Below are 18,368 nucleotides of genomic sequence, written 5' to 3'. Positions count from 1 at the left end.
GCTTTCTGGCGATTTTCCTCCTGCAGCAGATGTCGAGTCAGATATATTCAATTAATTTACAGAATAAACCAACACTTACAATACGCGCGAGCTGTTCCGGGGTCAGAGGCATGGTGGCTGCTGGCTCGGTCTCCGAGATTCGCCGCTGAGCACTTACTATTACTACTCACAGTGAGTGCAGTGACAGTCAACGCAGCGGCTACGTCATCGGACAACCCCGAAACCACAATGCGATTGTGCCGCGGTCACGTGAATGACGCCAGGCCCTGTCGACATACAACCGGCGACCGAAGAAGAAGGCATATCGCGGAGCAGAGCGCCTCCCGACGCGGTTCTCGAAATGGCAGCCTGTGGACGCGAGCCAGCGGCCCTGTCGGATCAGGCAGGTTCTGGTAGACCCGCAGCCTGCGCTGTTTGGCTGCTGCCAGAAGAGCCAGCGGCGAGCAGCAGCGCAGTTATTAGGCCTTCCTCTTCTGGCGGCACAACTGCAACGTGGCCTCCGCATCTGTGCTTCACCGCCTTTTCAACCGCCCACCCTCGTCTGAGGCCCAGCTCCCATCATCATCCTCTCTCTGCCCCGTCTGTCTCTTCTCCAGCCTGAGCAAGCAATCAACACATCTTCCTCTACTTGCTCTTCCTCCTCTTTGTGCACTTCGGCCCACTACTCCACCTCTTCCTCCCAATCTTCAGTCTCTCAGTTTTTTGCCCGAGTCTGTCTCATAAGTCCTGACTCTCGGGCTCCTCCAACTTGATCGAAATAGACACCCCACTTCCCTTCACCACGCGCGCTTCCACGCGCTCTATCGCTACGGCCGGCTCAGAACTTTCTGCGTCGCTGTTCAAGGCGCCGCCCTCGGCTCTTAAGCAGCGACCTGCTCTCACCTCCGGTCCGACTGTGCCGGGCTCCATCACAGCTCCAGTCACCTCCTCCAACCCCGTCACGTCCACGACCACTACCTCCTCCTCCTCGCGCAAGCCTGCAAAGTCCCGCAAGGCAATCACTTCAGCTCCCAAGACTCGACCTGCTTTCGTCCTCAAACTATGGACAATGGTAAACGATCCTGTCAATGCGGCCCACATCTCCTGGATGCCCGACGGCACCAGCTTCCAGGTCGTTGGCCGTGAGCAGTTCGAGCGTACAGTCCTACCCAGATACTTCAAGCATTCAAATTTCTCCTCCTTTGTCCGTCAGCTCAACATGTACGGCTGGCACAAGGTCCAGGACGTGACCGCCGGCGCTATGCACTCGGGCGAGGAAACCTGGCAGTTCCATTCTCCCAACTTCATCCGCGGCAGAGAAGACCTGCTCGACAACATTGTTCGTAACAGGGGGTCCAAGGGTTCCGAGGACGAGGACGAGCCCGATTTGCACCAGCTACTTGAGGAGGTCGAAATCATTCGGCAATCTCAGCAAGCAGTAGCCGAGCAGCTCAAGCAGATTAAGCAAGACAACGAGCTTTTGTGGCGGGAGTCCTACCAGACTCGCGAGCGACACCAGTCGTTTTCCGAGACCCTTGAGAAGATTCTTCGGTTTTTGGCTTCCGTCTACGGCAATCCTTCAAAGATCCTTGGCGACAGCGCTGCAAGCACTACCACCATCGTCCCGGTCGGCAGTCCCGTGCCTTCAAACCGAAATCGTCTGATGCTCCGCGACGTCGCCGAACCTCACATCCTCGAACTCTCTGCGGATTCTCCCACCGTTTCCAAGAGCCCGATGCAGAGCTCGACGCCGTTTGTCACTCCCGCCCCCAGCACCTCGCAATCCTCCACCTCTGTCCCTTACAACGCCCCTACTCCCAACTCTGCGCGCACAATGATTGAGCAGTCTGATTTTCTTGATATGATTCCTATGGAAAACCGAACTCCTGCCACGGGCGCGAACGGCCGCTCGTTCTTCCCTGACTTGCTTGCCTCGACCCCTATCTCTGGACCTGCTATGTCTCCTGCTCTCTCTGCCATCTCGGACGGCGCCCGGCAACTCGTCAACAATCTCGGCCCTCGATCCCCACCCGTCAGTATGTCAAAAATCGTCAACAATTCCAACTCTCTCGACGACCTGCAGACCGAGCTTGATCTGCAAGGCCAGTCGCTCGATCAAGTGCAAGAGTGGATCTCAAAGAACCTATCGACCTACGACAACAACAACGGAATATCTCAGAGCAGCCCCGACGACTCGCCTATTGGATCCAACAGCACTTCGAACGAACCCACTCCGTCTATGCAACATTTGGAAGAACTTCCTGCCCCGGTCGGCATCGCCAACGGCGGAGGCTTCGACGTCGGTGATTTCTTGGCCAGCCCGGGTCCTACTTCATTCTACAACGACGACGATCTCGCCGCGCAGTATCCAGACGACTTGATGAAGCCCGATCTCGCTACTGTCCATGAACTTCCCGCCGAAGACGGAGTGCAGGCGAAACGGCGCCGGCTTTCTCGTCGGAGGTAGACGGATGTGATATGCAATGAATTGGTGGTATAGAGGAAATTATTACTTTTGCGGCGTTTATGTGACAGGAAATCGATGAAAGATGGCTCGGACAAAACCAATCTCATACTCTTTGTAATATGCTTTTTTTATTCTATTGATAATAACTACTAGTAATGGACGGAATAATTGGCAATTAATGTAGATTTAATAGATAAGAGCGCAGTTTCCAAATAGATTAGCTAGTCCCGATCGAAATAAAATCGAAAAAATAAAAAAAATTGATGAAACTCCCAACGGACCGAGTTTGCGGCTCACCATAATCTAATCATCAATTTTTTTCTGTTGAACGTTGCTTATTACCAGACTATTCTCAACACAGCATTCTCTGCTAACCCACCACAAAAGATGAGCGACAAACTTCCGCCTCTGGCATCCGGGGCGGTGCTGAAGCCTTCAGATCCCGTTCCGACCGGTGCCGTTCCGGTGGGCGGCATCGACTTCAACCAGCCGGAGAACAAAAACATCCGCGTGTCGTCGCTCGTGCAGAGCATGAAGACGATGGGGTTCCAAGCGACGTCGGTCGGAGTTGCGTGTGATATCATCAACGAGATGCGGAGCTGGAGAGGACACACGAAGCAGGAGCAGGCGGAGCGGGAGGAGAACGGGCTGCCGGCCGAGGATGGGACGGGGGAGGAGAAATGTACGATATTTTTGGGATACACGAGTAATTTGATTTCGTCGGGGCTGCGGAGTACGCTCAAGTACCTCGTGCAGCACAAGCATGTGTCTGCGATCGTCACGACCGCGGGTGGAATTGAGGAGGATCTGATCAAGTGTTTGGCCAAGACGTACATTGGAGATTTCAGTCTTCCTGGCGCGGGACTGCGTGAGCAGGGCATGAATCGGATCGGAAACTTGCTGGTTCCGAACGATAACTACTGTTTGTTTGAGGAATGGATCGTTCCGATTTTAGACAAAATGCTCGAGGAGCAAGAGGCTGATCCCGAACTACTGTGGTCACCTTCTAAAGTCATCGCGCGGTTAGGCAAAGAGATCAACGACGAGGACTCGGTCCTGTACTGGGCCTACAAGAACGAGATCCCAATCTTCTGCCCCGCGCTCACAGACGGAAGCATCGGCGACATGCTTTTCTTCCACACATTCCGCGCCTCGCCCCTGCAGCTGAAAATCGACATCGTGTCCGACATCCGCAGGATCAACAGCATGTCGATGGCGGCCGCCAAAGCGGGCATGATCATCCTCGGCGGCGGGCTGGTCAAGCACCATATCGCGAACGCGTGCCTGATGCGCAACGGCGCGGATTTCGCAGTGTATATCAATACCGGGCAGGAGTTTGACGGAAGCGACGCCGGTGCGAGACCGGACGAGGCGGTGTCGTGGGGAAAGATCAAGGCGGAGGCGAAGAGCGTTAAGGTGTATGCGGACGCTACTATCGTCTTTCCGTTGGTTGTGGCGGCTACTTTTGCTCTTGATGAGGAGTCGGCTTAGTGTACAATACTAGCATCTTAAAGTTGTATTTAATTGAAAAAGCCAGGCACATATGAATAAATTAAAAGTCTCTTGATTAAAAATTACACCGGATACTATACTAATACATCTATAAAACACCAACTACAGAGCACAAAGATAAAATGCGGCAACGTAACTCCAAAACACAAGTTGGACATCTCAAGTCCAATTGAAGACGACAGAAAGACAAACAAAGTGAGTGTAACGAGACATGTCTCTATATAAATGAATGTGGTGGTAAACAAAATTCACCTAACGTAAATAAAAACGAGCGTGATAAAAAAGTAAAATAATAGAAAATACATCAATTTGCCATGACACCCGGAGCAGAAGCTCCGCTTCCAATCTCACCAGGCACCGGCATTCCAGCAGGAGGTTTCTTGCCCGAGCCGTGAGTGACGGGGCTCCGGATCGCCGACAGACGATACTTTATATCTTTGAGAGGCTTTGTGTCTGGATTCCAGACGTCGAATTTGTTGAGAACTCTGGTTATGTCCTCTTCGAAATGCTCTCGGACTGAATTATCGAATAGTTAGCATGTCTATCTACTAAAGCCACTGAATTTGGAAGGTGTACTTACCGACATCCTGCTCAAGCATTCCGCGCACGCTCCACGGCAAATGATAAGGATTATAATTCGCCGGGGTAGGCACTTCAAACTTATCGTCGACTCTCACAGGGAGTCCCTGCATCTCACTTGTCTCCAGCGCATGCTGGATCGCGAGATCATAAACCGCGTTCTCGTTATATATCAGCGAGTGGCCGCCGCCGGTCAGCGTGCCCGCCATGGCGTCGCTGATGTCGCGAAGAATACCGTCGTCTGAGTATCCGTAGTTTCGCAGCTTGACCAAGAGCTCAATCAGATGGATGATGAACGTCGGAGCATGTGTTTTGCCGTCGACAAAGACTGATCGGAAGATGTAAGGATGGGTGACATTGGCGCAGAGGGAAGAGTACAGCGGCACCAGCTGATCGTTCACAGACCCAACAAACGTGATTTTCGCACCATGAGCAATCACCGTCCGCAACCCGCTAATGTATCGACGCGCCTGCAGACTGTTGGGATTCTGGAACGCAAACAGCTCTCGTAAAGAATCATGCTCGATCGAAGAGTACGCACGCATAACAAGCTTCTGATCAAGACCGTAAAACGGTCCCAGCGAGACGCCCGCCATCCCCAAAATTCCAATCTTTGTATTGTCCGCATGCCCTTCCTCAATCAGCTTGGCCACAAGTTGCACGGCCACCGGGGTTCCCTGCGAATGTGCCGCAATAAGCACAAAGTCCGCCTGGTGCAGGTGATCCATCCAATTCGACAACAGGCGGTACAGGTTCTCGATCCGATCAAGCACGATACCCTCGCCTTCTAACGCAATCTTCTCGATATCCATATCGGCCTGTCCGTGCGCTTCAGCCCATCGCTGGATAGCCGACGCCGCTTCATTCGCAAATTTGACCGACGTGCCCGTCGGCTCACCGATAATACTGCGCACCATCCGGATCGGGAAAAACCCGTGAATCCCGATCGCGACCGCCTTGCGGATCTTGGGCGGCGGCGTGATGTGTAGTCGCAGGTGCGTCTCGGAAGCGGGCTTAGGCTCCTCAAATATTCTTGCGATCCGATTGCTTAGCGAATGCCACATCGCACTCGGAGGACTTTCGGGCTCAAGACAGTCTTCGAGTCTGGGGACGACCATGTTCGGATACCGCACTTGATCCTCTTTGCCTTTCTTCTTCTTCTTTTTGTCTTTCTCCTTTGACGATTCCAAAATTGGCTGCTCTGCTTTCACCATATTGTTTCCGGTAGCGTTCGTCGGCGCAGGTGCCATTAATGCCGTCTCCTTTGCCCCGTTTGCGGATTTGACCGTGTTCAAATCCTTCCGCGGCTTCCCAATAGTCTCGATCGTCCGTACAGATTTAGTGTCATTATTCATCTTCTCGCCTCCACGGCCCAGTTTTCCACCAGCAGGCGTACCATTGTAGATGTCGTACCCGTTCAGGTTTGTCGTTGAGCCACTCATATAACTCTGCTGGTAGCTCCCGATTCCGCCTAACGTCGCACGGGAAGCGTTGCGGGAGAATGAGCGGAAACTTGTGGGTGAGGTTGCTGTCTGGTTCTTGTCCGGTACCGGCATGCTTGTGTTGTCGATCGACAGACCCCGCTGCTTTTGGGAGTACGTCTGCTGGTTCGGTCCTGAAAATGCAATTACACCATCCTCATTATTCGAACTCTTGTCTTTCGACTGACGAGACCAAAAAGCCCATGACCTGTTGTTTGGGTCAGCGTTGCTCGCTCTGGAGTTGACGTTATTCATCGTGGCGGCTGTTGAGGCGACAGATTCCGGAGATCGGCCCCCGCTATCTTTTGACTGTGAGTTGACGAGCGGCGGTCTCGTCGATATCGGTAAGGACACTGTGCTTTGATTGCGTGCATTGACGTTCGATCGCAGCGTCGATGCGGTTGAGAGAACTGACTGAGGTGGAGATGGAGGTCCGTTGGCAGCAAACATCGCCTGCCCATCTGCCCTATCATTTGGCTTTGGCTTTACTTTTTCGCTCTTCTTCTGATCCTGCTTCTTGGTAAACAGATCTTTGAGCCATGAAACCTTGGGCTCGCTCACAGGCTCCGGAAGAATCTCTTCAGACTCGGGAGGGGAGATTTCAGAGGCCGGGAACTGCTCGAACCTATCGCTGGCTTGGTATGAGGTCGGCGAGAGGTCGCTAAAGTAACCTGAACTGCTGCTCAACTTTCGCCCGTCCAATTTACTCATCGATTGCTTCTTCGAGACAGGCGAAGACGTGTAAATCTGCTGGCGGTAGAGCTCGTCTTCGTCAGACGAGGACGAGGAGGTCTGGCCAGCTGTGTCGCTTCCGCTGCTTGCTGTGCTGTCTTTGTGGTAACTCTGCGCGCTTCTCTCGTTTGGTGCGTACTTTTCCTCAAACTTCTCCTCATTTTTCGACTCGCTGCTGCTCTTGCTGCCAAACCAAGACCACTTACTGGTCTTTTCGGGTTCCTTGGTTTCCTGCTTTGTCGCAATCGGAAGAGGCTCTCGCGGTTTATACGAAATCGCCGGCTCGAGAGTATCAGACCTTATCGTTCCCGTCGCATCCAGCTTTCGCGGAACGCCTTTGCTCTTCTTTGCATTCTGCTTGCTCTTGCTCTTCTTCTTGAGGTAGCTGTTGTTGAACACGTTCGTATTCGGCGCAATGACTACTTCCGGCGGCGGGCTGTAGTTATAAGACACTGGCGAAGGCGGCGACTCCGACGGTAGCGAATAGTACGTCTCTTGCTGGTTTGACTGGGACGACAGCGAGGCAGCCGCAAGAGTCGGCTGCTGCTGACGCATTTGGCTGTGTTTTGCTGCTTTTATTCTCTGCTTCAGGGCTGTGCTTTTCGGTCGCCTTCTTCAAGAAGAGGGCTGGTTCCAGCTGGACGAGCGCTCGAGCGTAATTGAAAATGGCGCGAGCCGCGCGATAGCCACTGCATAAAGTGAGCGACGTTTGGGCTTTAATTACATATTCGTGGCAGAGCGTCTGCATATATGCTATCGCTTCATCTAGATCTTTTGATATCGTTGATGGCTTGTTTACCTGTTTTTCACATTCTGTCCACCACCGGGGCATATAGGGACATAGTAAGTTATATAGACCCAGCTATTGATTTGCGTAGACTGCATTTCTATGATTTTGCTGAAGATCTGTAGGTGCGGTGTAGGGAAGACTAGCCATAGACAACTTAGCCTCCGTGCTTCGCGCTATATTCAAAAGTACAACAGTGTTCAAAATCTATCTCAATACCACGTAGACTACAATAACAAACAGCTTTCACAACAATAATATAGCGAAAGAAGGCAGGAAAAGAAACAGTAAAGAAGCGGTGTTTACCACTGCAGCGACTATTAAGGTTTCTGCTTGATGGCGAGGCTTGCCAGCGGCCCCTGAGCAGGAACGTAAAGTGAATTGACGTCTCAACCTGATCGTGAGCAGAACCTTTTGATAGAAATCTGGTCTGTTTCATGGCCTTTTAAATTCTCTTTTCTCTTATGGATCTACTTCAGAGTGCACGCTCTGGCCAATCTGTCTACCAAACGTGAAGAGATCCCTTTGGGAAAGGCAGAGTTGCGCGACTAGGTAGAAGAAAATCGTCACAACTGGAACGGCAATCAGTTCTACAAAGCGATGCAATACCATCATAGCCAGGTAGAATTTGTAAGCCTTCTAAATGTAATAGTCGGTAGTTTTTAGGATCATGTAACTATAGAACTAGATCACTATTAGAGGTTTGTGAGGTCATGTGACCTCGACTATCATCTCAAGGTTTTTTGTCGCAAAAAGTCCCAACGCCCAAGAAACTTTCAAAATTTTCTTTCCGAGCCATATTTACAACCGTCTAATAGAACAGCTACTCGAGCTACAGACGCAAATTTTCTTCTTTTTCTGCTAAGCAAGAGGTCAGCGCAGGAAGACTAGACATTTATCATGGCATCTTTATATAAAGCGCTTTCGGGTACCAAGCGACGTCGCGGAGAGGGTGAGGAGAATGGCACTTCTGCGTTCACTGAAGTGGTCAAGAATCGTCAGCGCGTTCTTCTTCTTTCGTCCCGTGGAGTTACATACCGGTATGTACACAGCTGGAACTAGCAGAAGTAATACGAGAGGGATCTATGCTAACTTGGACTCTGAATATGTACAGACAGCGTCATTTGATCAACGATCTGGCGGTTATGCTGCCACACGCAAAGAAGGACTCCAAATTTGATTCAAAGTCCAAGCTCTTCCTTCTCAACGAACTGTCTGATCTCTACAACTGCAACAACGTTCTCTACTTTGAGTCCCGCAAGCACCAAGATCTCTACATGTACCTCGCCAAGACACCCAACGGACCGACGGCCAAGTTCCATATCCAGAACATGCACACGATGGCCGAGCTGAATTTCACGGGAAACTGTCTCAAGGGATCGCGGCCGCTGCTCTCGTTTGGCAAAGAATTTGACGGGTCAGCGCATTACAGACTGGTCAAGGAATTGCTTGTTCACATCTTTGGCGTGCCAAAGACGTCTCGTAAGGCGAAGCCTTTCGTCGACCACGTCCTCGCGTTCTCGATCGCGGACGGCAAGATCTGGTTCAGAAACTACCAGATCGCCGAGTCTATCGATACGACTTCAGACAACAAGGTGGAAGAAGAAGGAGCGGAGGACAAGGGCAAGAAGAGCAAGAAGCTTGCGGTTTCGCTGGTTGAGATCGGTCCCCGATTCGTTATGACGCTGATTTCAGTCATCGAAGGCAGTTTCTCTGGCCCCTTGATTTACGAAAACAAGGAGTTTATCTCCCCCAACGCTGTGCGCTCAGAGGTCAGACGAGGCAAGACTGCGCTCAAGATCAAACGACAGGAGAAAGAGGAGATGAAGAAGGTCGCCAAGGTCGTCAAGGCCAGGGAGAAACGGGAGAAGGGCGCCGATCCTCTGGCAGAGAGCGTGTTGTTTGGCTAAGTTTTCTTTTTGTTTTTCTCCGGTAGGATATGTACGATAGTTACAAATTACACAATTGACAGAATTCACATTTTTTTTGACCCTAAATATACACGCGCGAAGATTGATTGGTAGAAAGATTGTACATGACTAACGACTCTCGAGCCCGGAAGCCGACGACGGGAGGCTTGATGATGGTCCGTTGCCGAGAAAGAATACAGAAGGGGAGGTCGTCAGGACAATAGTGATCACAGCTGATCGGGTGCCGAGCGGAAGGATGGTGGGCGAGGGGGATGAGGAGTAGGAGGCCGCGGAGGCCATGGTTTGTTGGGCCCCTTTTGAGGACGCGCCAGCATGGAGCTGTGTGGCATGCTGAGATTATGATAGGTCTGTTGGAGAGTAATCCAGCACTCGCCGGTGTCGCGTAGTATCAGATCAGAGTAGGGGAGTGGAGAAGAAAGAGAGAGAGAGGATATGATGAGAAGACAGAGAGGTGAAGTGAGCTGGAGGAGGGAAGCAGTAGTTATACTGTAGCGAAATAAAATAATGCGGGGTTGTAATGTAATGGCTTAAAGTAGTCTGCCTCTTCTACTTCGCTACACGTCCAGGCGCGCGCCTGTCATACTGGCGCTCTCTCTTGTAACATCGCCGGCTCGGGACCGCATCCTCGTTTCAGGTTTTTGACTGTTTGAAACTCTGCAGTTTTTATGACACCGACGGAATTGTACGTGTCAGAGTCATATGGTCTGATAAAAAGACCACAGAGCAGAGTAACTAGCAAACTAATAATCAATCAAACTCGATTTCCGATCGTACCCAACACAGGCGACTCGCAATTATAGCTATTTAGCTCTGCCGACCGCCGCCCCATCTCTCGCAGCATACTAGTTCAGCCAAGATGGACTTATATTAGAGTCCGCTAACCCACCCCAATTAAACCATCAAAAAAATATGAACGGCAGCTTTATTTCGCGCGCTAGCAGACGTGAAACACTTGGGGGCGCGCGACGCTGTCCTTCCTCCTTTATTTAATAGCATCAAAAAATAAATAGAGAATAAAAAAAAGAAAAGGGGCTCAACCGGGAATTGAACCCGGGACCTCTCGCAAATTATACTTAGGGTTAAGGCCCTAAGCGAGAATTATACCACTAAACCATCGAGCCAGTCCATTTCTACAAAAAAAATTTTGCGCGGCCTTTATAAGCTCAAAGTGTCAGGATAAGTTTGGCTTTCAAGAACTATGCGATTGTTTGGTTTGGTTGGAAAAAGTCTTATGTGTTCCTTGTGTGAGGATGGTGCGAGACACAGATCGTAAATATCTCAGTAATGGTCAGAATACATATGATGCAGATCGAGATGCAGAGCAGGGATATATTCCAGATGCAGATAGTAGTTAATCATCATAACGTTGCTTAAGTGCAACTGCCGACCTGTCAACCACTAGCTTATGCATGCAGACAGATCAATTATCACTTCTACAGAACGTCATAGCTCGGTGAGAGACTGCAGTCGCTCGTTCACTGCATGCCCGCTCGCCTAGTCCAAGCTCCGGCGACCGACTGTAGGGTAAGTGAGTACAAGCCGAACGCACCGAAGACTATTAGTAGGGTTTATACCAAATATTGCTCTACGACGCGAACACTAGTCCTATAATCCTTGGCGAGGGCCATAATAGAGATGTACACTAGTTCAGTTCTCTAATTATGGTTCCAGTAAATAATCTCTTTTACTATGATTCTGAACAAATGCTCGCGATTGACCTCGGAGATGCTAGTGAAAGGCCAGAAAAGACGTAAACTCAAACAACATAAGCACCTATCCCGTGCCGGCGAATCCGTACAGGCCCTAACCCTCTTATGGATCCCCAATCCAGGATCGTTCCTCGAGGAAGACTCAAAGCAAGCCTCCGGTAATTATTGTCTTTAAAGTCGTCAAACCAAGCCGAATTCGATCGCTTCTGTTAGCAACATAGACCATGGCATCTAATTCGAATTTATTTGGTGTTGGTAAGTGACTGCCCGTTGATACTGGCTGGCATTGCGAATCATAATTCGAACCGGTCTGTATGTTATGATCATGGCGGGGTCGGACTGACAATATGTACTTTCGACATCAACAGCTACGCAACCTCCTCCGCCGCGCTTGTCGCTGACTGCCGAGGAGCGCTCTATGTACGGCCAGCTCTTCAAGTCTCTTGATACTGAATCGATCGGCGTGGTCACGGGTGAAGTTGCTCGCAGCTTATTCGAACGTTCCGGATTGTCTCCCATGGTTCTCGGCCGTGTACGTATTCGTCAAATTGATTTCGCGATATTCTCTTTTATCGAAAGTTACAATCAGACTAATGAGTATATACGAGTAGATCTGGCAAATCGCTGATGATCAAAACAATGGGTTTCTCAATCAGACCGGTTTTGCTATTGCGATGCGCTTAATTGGTTATGTCCAGAGTGGACAGCATCTGGCTCCTGAGCTAGTATCTCGCCGTATGATATCCTCGCATTGATTAACAGATAATTCAATCCACCCAAGGGTTCAATCGCTAATTGAGGTTTTTTGATGATTACAGCTGGACCTCTTCCACGATTCGGCGAAAGCGAGCCTCCCCGCAGTGTTGCTTCTCCGGCACTTTCCAATGCCACCGGCAATAATGCAGTACCTCCGCTTACTCCAAATGATCGCAGCCGATTTATTCAGCTTTTTGAGAGTAGCACCTCAGACAGTCTTTTGCCAGGTAACTAAACGATTTGACTAATAAAACCAAGATGCTCATACTAAGCAATTGCAAATCAACAGGATCGACCGCTCGAGATATCTTCCTTCGCGCCCAGCTTCCCACCGATACATTGGGTCAGATTTGGAACCTGGCTGATATTCATAAGAGAGGCGCTCTCGACTCCACCGAGTTTGTCATTGCCATGCATTTGATCCAATGCACTCTCAACGGATCGATGCAGACTCTGCCACAGTCCGTCCCTCCATCTCTATTCACGGCTGCCGCTGCGGTTCATGAGCGACCGATGTCGCGATCGAGCCTTCGAAGCAACACTTCTACCCCCCAGCTCCAGCACCCGCAGATCCCTCCCCCCGTTTCGCAGCAGCATTCGGGAATGCCTCCGCCTCCGCGCACTCGTGGATCGTATAGTGCTCCTGTGTCTGCTCCCGTGCAGAGACCGATGTCTACAGGAGGGTCGCAGACACAATCGTTTTCCAGGGCTTCTTCGTTCCCTGTGCAGGACGACTGGTTGATTACGCCTCAGCAGAAAGCGCATTTTGATAGTATTTTTGCGACTGTCGACCGCGAAGGAGACGGTAGCATCAGCGGTAAGTTCTACTTGGATCAATTGTTCGCAACTTGGCCTCTAGTACATTTTCCTGATATGTAATATTTATATCTATAGGAGAGATTGCTGTGCCATTCTTTATGACCTCTAAGCTTCCGGAAGATGTCCTGGCACAGATCTGGGATTTGTCGGATATCCGCAACTCGGGATACTTGTCCAAGGACGAGTTTGCCGTGGCCATGTATTTGGTTCAGCAGCGCCTTTCTGGTGCCGAGCTTCCTACAGCTCTTCCCGAGGCGTTGGTTCCTCCTTCTCTCCGCCAGACCCAGCAGCCCCAGCAGCAGACAGGAAGCTCTTTGTTCTATGGAAATGAGTCGCAGCAGCAACAGGCACCAGTTCAGAGAAATTTTACTGGTCAGCAGCAGCAGCAGCAGCATCAGCCGCAACCGTCAGGGGAATCATCTCTGCTAGATCTCTTTGACATCGACGAGTCAGCATTCAAGGCTCCCGCCGCCCCGGCACCGCAGTCTTTCTCGCCGACGCAGTCATCGGCGACGCCTCAGCTGCCTCCTGCCAGAGAGTCGCCTCAGGTTCACGATCAGCCTGTGTTTGCGGCTCCTTCCGTCACTTCCCCTCCGCCGCTCTCGCCCAGTATCACTGGCCGTCAACCGTTCAAGCCGTCGTCTGCCTTTGGTCAGTCCTTGGCGCACCAGAATACCGGCAGTGCCGCTCCGCCTGCCGCCTCGGTTGTCTCCTCGGCTCCTCCTTTGCCTCCCCTTCCTGCGGCGATCGAGACCGCACCCCCGGCTACTAGTCCTACGCGTTCGTCCACTTACTCACCAGTGAGTGCTCAGAGTGCTCAAAACACCGGGTCGTCTCCTTTCGGAACCGGAGCGCCAGCTTCTCATCCACAGACTAGCTTCGCTCCTCCTCCTACAACGTTTTCGCCTCCCCCTCAGCAGCAGACCCAGCAGCAGACTCAGCGGCAGTTTGAGCAACCGCAGATCTCTCCTGCTATCCCTCAGGTTTCTACCCCTGTTCAGCCTGCTGCACCTGCTCCTCATGTCGATGAAGATCGGGATATCAAGCAAAAGATCTCTGAAGAGGCTGTTCAATTTGGCAAGCTTTCTACTGAGATCAGCACTATGACCACGCAAACAACCGCATTGAAGGATAAGCGCGCTAAGGCTGAGGCCGAGCTTGCCAAGATGGTACATTTGCGTACAGATATCGATGGAAAGCTCCGTGGGTTACGAACTGCTTATGAATCTGAGGTATCGAAAGTCAGAACGGTCGAGCAGCAGCTTGCTATCTCTACCAACGAGACGGCTAAGCTCCGCAGTGAGCTCGCTGAGCTCGAAGCCGAAATGCACACCGTCCAGGTTCATTACCAGGAGATCATGTCGAACCTTGAGGCCGACCAGAACGAGAACGCGACCTTAAAAGAGAAGATCCGGTTCTTGTCCGAGCAGTCTGCCAGCCTGAAGGCTGAGGCTGACAGGGCACGGGAGGAGTCTCGCCAGCAAAAAGGAATGGTTGCTAGTAACAGAAACCAGCTTATGAACGCCGAAGCTGAGCTTGGGCAGCAGAAGGAAGACTTGGCGAGCGCAAAGTCGGAACTTGCTGCTGCCACTGCTGCTGCCACTGCTGCTGCTGCTGCGGCTGTTCCGGCTGCGGCCGCCGCAGTATCTTCTGCGGGCTCGGTCAGATCTGTGGCCACCAACCCGTTCTTCTCAAATAACTCTGAGTCGGCCTTTTCATCGCCTGCTGCTTCTCCACCCGTTGCGTCGTCGCCTGTTGCATCTCCTGCTGCTTCTGGAGCCAACAGCGCTTCCATCTTTGAGAGCATGTTTGCAGATTTTGGGAGCGCTTCCGAGCCAGCTAGCACTTCAGAAGCGGCAGCTATCGAGAAGAGTGCTGTTGCAGACTCTTCGGAACAGCATGAAGATCTTGCTATCGCTGAGCCTTCAGACGCGGTTCGTTCGGTCGAGACATCTGAGTCTTCTTCTCTTCCTCGCACTGGATACGAAGACTCACTTGACGAGGAAATGCCCTCGCCTGCAACAACCACAACAACCGCGACTACTTTCCAGACAAACAATGCCGGTCCGATAAGTATGGCCGCTGCCTTTGCGGTCGGTGGCGCTGCGGCCGGAATCCGAGCTGCTGATTTGGAAAGTGTCTCGTCCTCGGTGCAGAACAATGCACCCGAGTCTGTTAGAGAGGGCATATCGCGCCCCGAGTCTCCTAACAATGTGACTGTTTCATCTGTGACTGGAGGCCACTCTGCGCGTTCCTCTGTGTCAGTAGTTACTGCATCGGAGGGCGGTGATGACGGCGAAAGCGCTGCCGTGCCGCAGGACTCTCCGGTTTTGCAGTACACTGAAGCAATGGAGCCCGAACTAAGCATGGGTGGCGGCCAGCCCGCGGAGCCTATCAAGGAAGAGCCCGCAATCACTGAGCCGACTGCTGCGCCGGCCGAGGAGACCGAGTCTACGGAGAAGGATCCGTTCGGACTCAAGCCCCAAGCCAAGGAGGAGTATGCTGGAACTCGAGAGCAGTTCGACGCCGTGTTTTCGGGTCTGGGATTGCTTCCAAAATCCGGCACTGCCGCTGCGACCACCTCTGCAGCTGGTGCCGCTCCCGCAGTGGTTTCAGAGTCGGAATTCTCTTCAGAATACCCCCCTGTGGAGGAAGTGAGCCGAACTGTTGAGGCTGCAGAGCCTGAGGCTGCAGAGCCGGTCGAGGACGACAATTCCTCGTCTTCGGACGACGAAGGCCCGGAGGAGCTAGGCGCTACTATGCGCATGGCCAGCAGGTCACCTCCAGCCCAAACAGAGTCTGCAGCAACGATCGAGTCTTCTCTCATCCCCTCTGAGCCGCCAGCGTATTCTGTTTCCGACCCTTCTATTTCTGAGCCGTCGGCACCTGCTGCCGAGAGCTCGCAGTACTCTGCCGCCCCAGAGGCTGTGAGAGAGGAGCCTGAGGCTTCCACTACTGCCCCGACCTCAGATGACATCTTTGCTTCTTATGAAGAGAGCTTTGCTTCAGCGCCAGTCGCGACAACCGTTTCGTCGTCTGTGACGCCTGTCCAAGCGGCCGTTGCATCGCCCTTTGACTTTGCTGCGCCGTCTGCACCTGCTGCTCAGCCGGATGCATTCGACTCCATGTTTGCCTCTTTCTCTGCGCCAACCACCACCGCAGGTACCGCCGCCGCCGAGAGCGCTCCGCCCCTCCCTCCGAAAGTCCCTCTGAGCGCCCCCACGAGCAGCATGCCAGGCGGCTTTGGCGCCGAAAACCCGGTTGACGAATTCGAGAGCGCGTTCGCGTCTCTGGAGGATAGTAAGATCGTGACGTCTGAGGAGGATCCGGCGATGGCTTTTAGCAAGAAGACGTTTGATGAGAGCGCGTTTGCGGATTTTGATAAGTTTTAAGTTTCCTTTCGAGTTTGAGTTTTATTGTTCTAGAGAGTAGTTCACTTTGTCTTCTTGTCTTTGTGTTTGTTTTTGTGTGTTGTAGTTATTAGTTGCTTTACTGTTATATTGTATTGTATCTGTACAATGTCTATTGATTTGAGAATGGTTTGCATTCTTTGTGAAGTGGTCAGTTCATTCAGTGTCTTAGTTGTGCATTTATACGAGAGATCACGATTAACTATTATGATTGAATGTACAAGGAGATCTCTAATGACTAGCGCGCCGCATGTTATACGGATGGCACTCCTCCCACGCCTTGCCTAGATTCCATCTCTCAGCGGCCTTTTCCGTATCATTCGCAGGCCACTCTATGATCTGTCCGCGCGTCTCCTTGCCGCCGACGGCTCTGAACAAATAATAGAGCAGCATGTTTGCGTACAGATACGAGTGCGGCCCGTGGCGGACGTGCAGTTTATCTCTATACTCGTCTAGATAGCCGTCCATCGTGTGCCCCCATTCAAACACCTCGACGCCCTTCTCGTCGGCGACGTGGCGCGCCATTGTATCGAGTTGTCGGAGAATGACGCTCGAGTCTACCATCTCATGCGTCGGTATGACAGCTCTGTACATCATGGGTACGTCTGCACCAAATAGGTTGCGGAAGTAGTCTACAAACATACTCAGCCGAGAACGATAGAAATCCAGCTCGCTCCAGAACAGATCCCGCGCCGGCTCGTCCTGGTCGCCTTGATTGAACGCCATCCAATCCCACAGCAGGCTCTGGTAGATAATCAGGTCCGGTGCGCGGCCGTTCATGCCCGCGACGGCGGTGCCGAGGTCTTCGGTCTGGTTCGCGAGGAAGAGCTTCTCGACGCGCTCTTCGAAGGGCACGTGGCGGATATATGGGATCCACCACCAATCTGGCCGCGCGGAAAGCATGGATGGGAAGTGCCAGTGGATGATTGTGAAGTTTAGGGACGGGATTCGGCAGTATGCGGTTGTATGCTTGCCCATCAGGCTGTTTTGGAAGTTGGACTCGTGGGCTTTAAGCTCTTTGCAGAAGTTGTAGATCATGACGCGGTCGACGGAGTCGCCGAGCATCAGCACGCGCTTGTTTCGCAGCCAAGAGAGTCTGTTGATGTATTCCTGCATCGTTTCAGCCGGAATCGGGACGACTTCTGACAATGTGAATTGGTACAGTAGACTCATCCAGTCATACGGAGCTTGAGTTCTCAACGAGGTCGGGACTGAACTATCTTTGAAAATAAGCTCGGGTGCCTGTGCCAGATCTGGATTTGGATACTGTGCTGCGGGACTCAAAGGCTGCTGGGCTAGAACGTCGTTGTAGTAAGGGATCCAGCGGGTTCCCACGTATGTCTCTCTTGATTCGTCTCGCCATGGCATTCTGAGAAAGCCTGGTCGCAGGTACGGATCGTCGCAATGGGCTGGAATGTCGTCAAGAAGAGATGCAGGACGCGTCGGCTGTGTTTTTGCGGTGTCTGAGGCCTTGGTGCTATTTGTGTTAGTGAGGAAGACTGTTGCTGTTGCGGTAGCGGTAGCGGTTACGGTGACCGTAACCTGTTTCTCTTTGACCACCGATTCATCTTTGTTGGAAACCTTTAGCTTGTTTGCTTTATACGGTATGAATAGCTGGGAACTAAAAGAGCTGTCAGCAATCAACATAGCAGACATAATTGAACACAATAATCAGCATACTCTGATCGGTAGGCATCGCTGATAACATAGAATATCGAAATCGCGCAGAACACAGCAAATGTCGTGAAGACCAGCTTTCTTATTGGAGACATGTTCTTCCCTCCTTCACGTTGAAACATAGAGAGACCGGTAAAAAGGTAACAATGCCCTGTACGGCCGACTGGCTACTATATACCTGCGAGGTCTGGGGCGATCCGAAAGCTTGAAGGGCAGCGGGTGATTATTATGGCATACCGCTGGGCGCGCGCATCGCCGCCAAAAGCCCGCTAGAAACGGCTAGCAACCGCGCATGACGGCTGCGTGGCCATCGCGCCAGACATTGACTAGCCTAGACGACGCTACAGCATATTTCCGCTCCCGTGAGCGCGAGAAACTTTTTAGGCCGTGCATTGCGTGCAGGGCTGACCGGAAGGGAGATCAGATCAGGTTGGATTTGGATCCCTGAGAAGCTTAGTTTAGATGGCTGGAAACTTTAGTGGCGATTCAGGGGTGAATTAGCGCTCTTCGACAGCGGACGGAAGCACAA

At 51.9% G+C, this 18,368-nt stretch overlaps 6 protein-coding genes and 1 non-coding gene across 7 annotated transcripts; 4 read left to right on the top strand and 3 right to left on the bottom strand.

The window, feature by feature from the left end:
- Positions 1-340: 340 nt before the first annotated feature.
- Positions 341-2,680, top strand: BZA70DRAFT_297200 (uncharacterized protein; the record flags this gene model as incomplete). Its single annotated transcript, XM_064914556.1, has 2 exons — positions 341-392; positions 762-2,680. 2 exons carry the CDS (start codon positions 341-343, stop codon positions 2,444-2,446), a joined length of 1,737 nt encoding a protein of 578 aa, XP_064766467.1. The 3' UTR covers positions 2,447-2,680.
- A 96-nt stretch (positions 2,681-2,776) lies between these two features.
- BZA70DRAFT_283683 (Deoxyhypusine synthase) lies at positions 2,777-4,004 on the top strand. The gene has a single exon (XM_064913474.1). It carries the CDS (start codon positions 2,834-2,836, stop codon positions 3,935-3,937), a length of 1,104 nt encoding a protein of 367 aa, XP_064766466.1. The 5' UTR covers positions 2,777-2,833; the 3' UTR covers positions 3,938-4,004.
- On the bottom strand, positions 3,950-7,380 carry BZA70DRAFT_283682 (uncharacterized protein). Its single transcript, XM_064913473.1, has 2 exons — positions 4,539-7,380; positions 3,950-4,474 (listed from the first exon to the last, which is right to left on the bottom strand). The coding sequence occupies exons 1-2, from the start codon at positions 7,303-7,305 to the stop codon at positions 4,263-4,265; spliced, it is 2,979 nt and encodes a 992-aa protein (XP_064766465.1). The 5' UTR covers positions 7,306-7,380; the 3' UTR covers positions 3,950-4,262.
- Positions 7,381-8,124: 744 nt separating this feature from the next.
- Positions 8,125-9,512, top strand: BZA70DRAFT_79953 (Brix domain-containing protein). Its single transcript, XM_064915417.1, has 2 exons — positions 8,125-8,577; positions 8,652-9,512. Exons 1-2 carry the CDS (start codon positions 8,438-8,440, stop codon positions 9,445-9,447), a joined length of 936 nt encoding a protein of 311 aa, XP_064766464.1. The 5' UTR covers positions 8,125-8,437; the 3' UTR covers positions 9,448-9,512.
- A 985-nt stretch (positions 9,513-10,497) lies between these two features.
- On the bottom strand, positions 10,498-10,589 carry BZA70DRAFT_t82. Its single transcript has one exon. It is a non-coding gene; the product is annotated as a tRNA-Pro (tRNA).
- Positions 10,590-11,253: 664 nt separating this feature from the next.
- On the top strand, positions 11,254-16,269 carry BZA70DRAFT_79921 (uncharacterized protein). The gene is made up of 6 exons (XM_064915416.1): positions 11,254-11,432; positions 11,546-11,709; positions 11,789-11,912; positions 11,996-12,160; positions 12,223-12,750; positions 12,828-16,269. The coding sequence occupies exons 1-6, from the start codon at positions 11,402-11,404 to the stop codon at positions 16,142-16,144; spliced, it is 4,329 nt and encodes a 1,442-aa protein (XP_064766463.1). The 5' UTR covers positions 11,254-11,401; the 3' UTR covers positions 16,145-16,269.
- Positions 16,270-16,393: 124 nt separating this feature from the next.
- BZA70DRAFT_291459 (uncharacterized protein) lies at positions 16,394-17,934 on the bottom strand (the record flags this gene model as incomplete). Its single annotated transcript, XM_064914299.1, has 3 exons — positions 16,394-17,632; positions 17,693-17,783; positions 17,843-17,934. 3 exons carry the CDS (start codon positions 17,932-17,934, stop codon positions 16,394-16,396), a joined length of 1,422 nt encoding a protein of 473 aa, XP_064766462.1.
- Between the last annotated feature and the right edge of the window lie 434 nt (positions 17,935-18,368).

The sequence above is a fragment of the Myxozyma melibiosi genome (genome assembly GCF_037950935.1).
Source record: "Myxozyma melibiosi strain Phaff 52-87 chromosome Unknown BZA70scaffold_12, whole genome shotgun sequence".
NCBI lineage: Eukaryota > Fungi > Ascomycota > Lipomycetes > Lipomycetales > Lipomycetaceae > Myxozyma > Myxozyma melibiosi.
The sequence above is the reverse complement of the archived record's forward strand: the minus strand, read 5'-3'. Positions and strand labels throughout refer to the sequence as shown.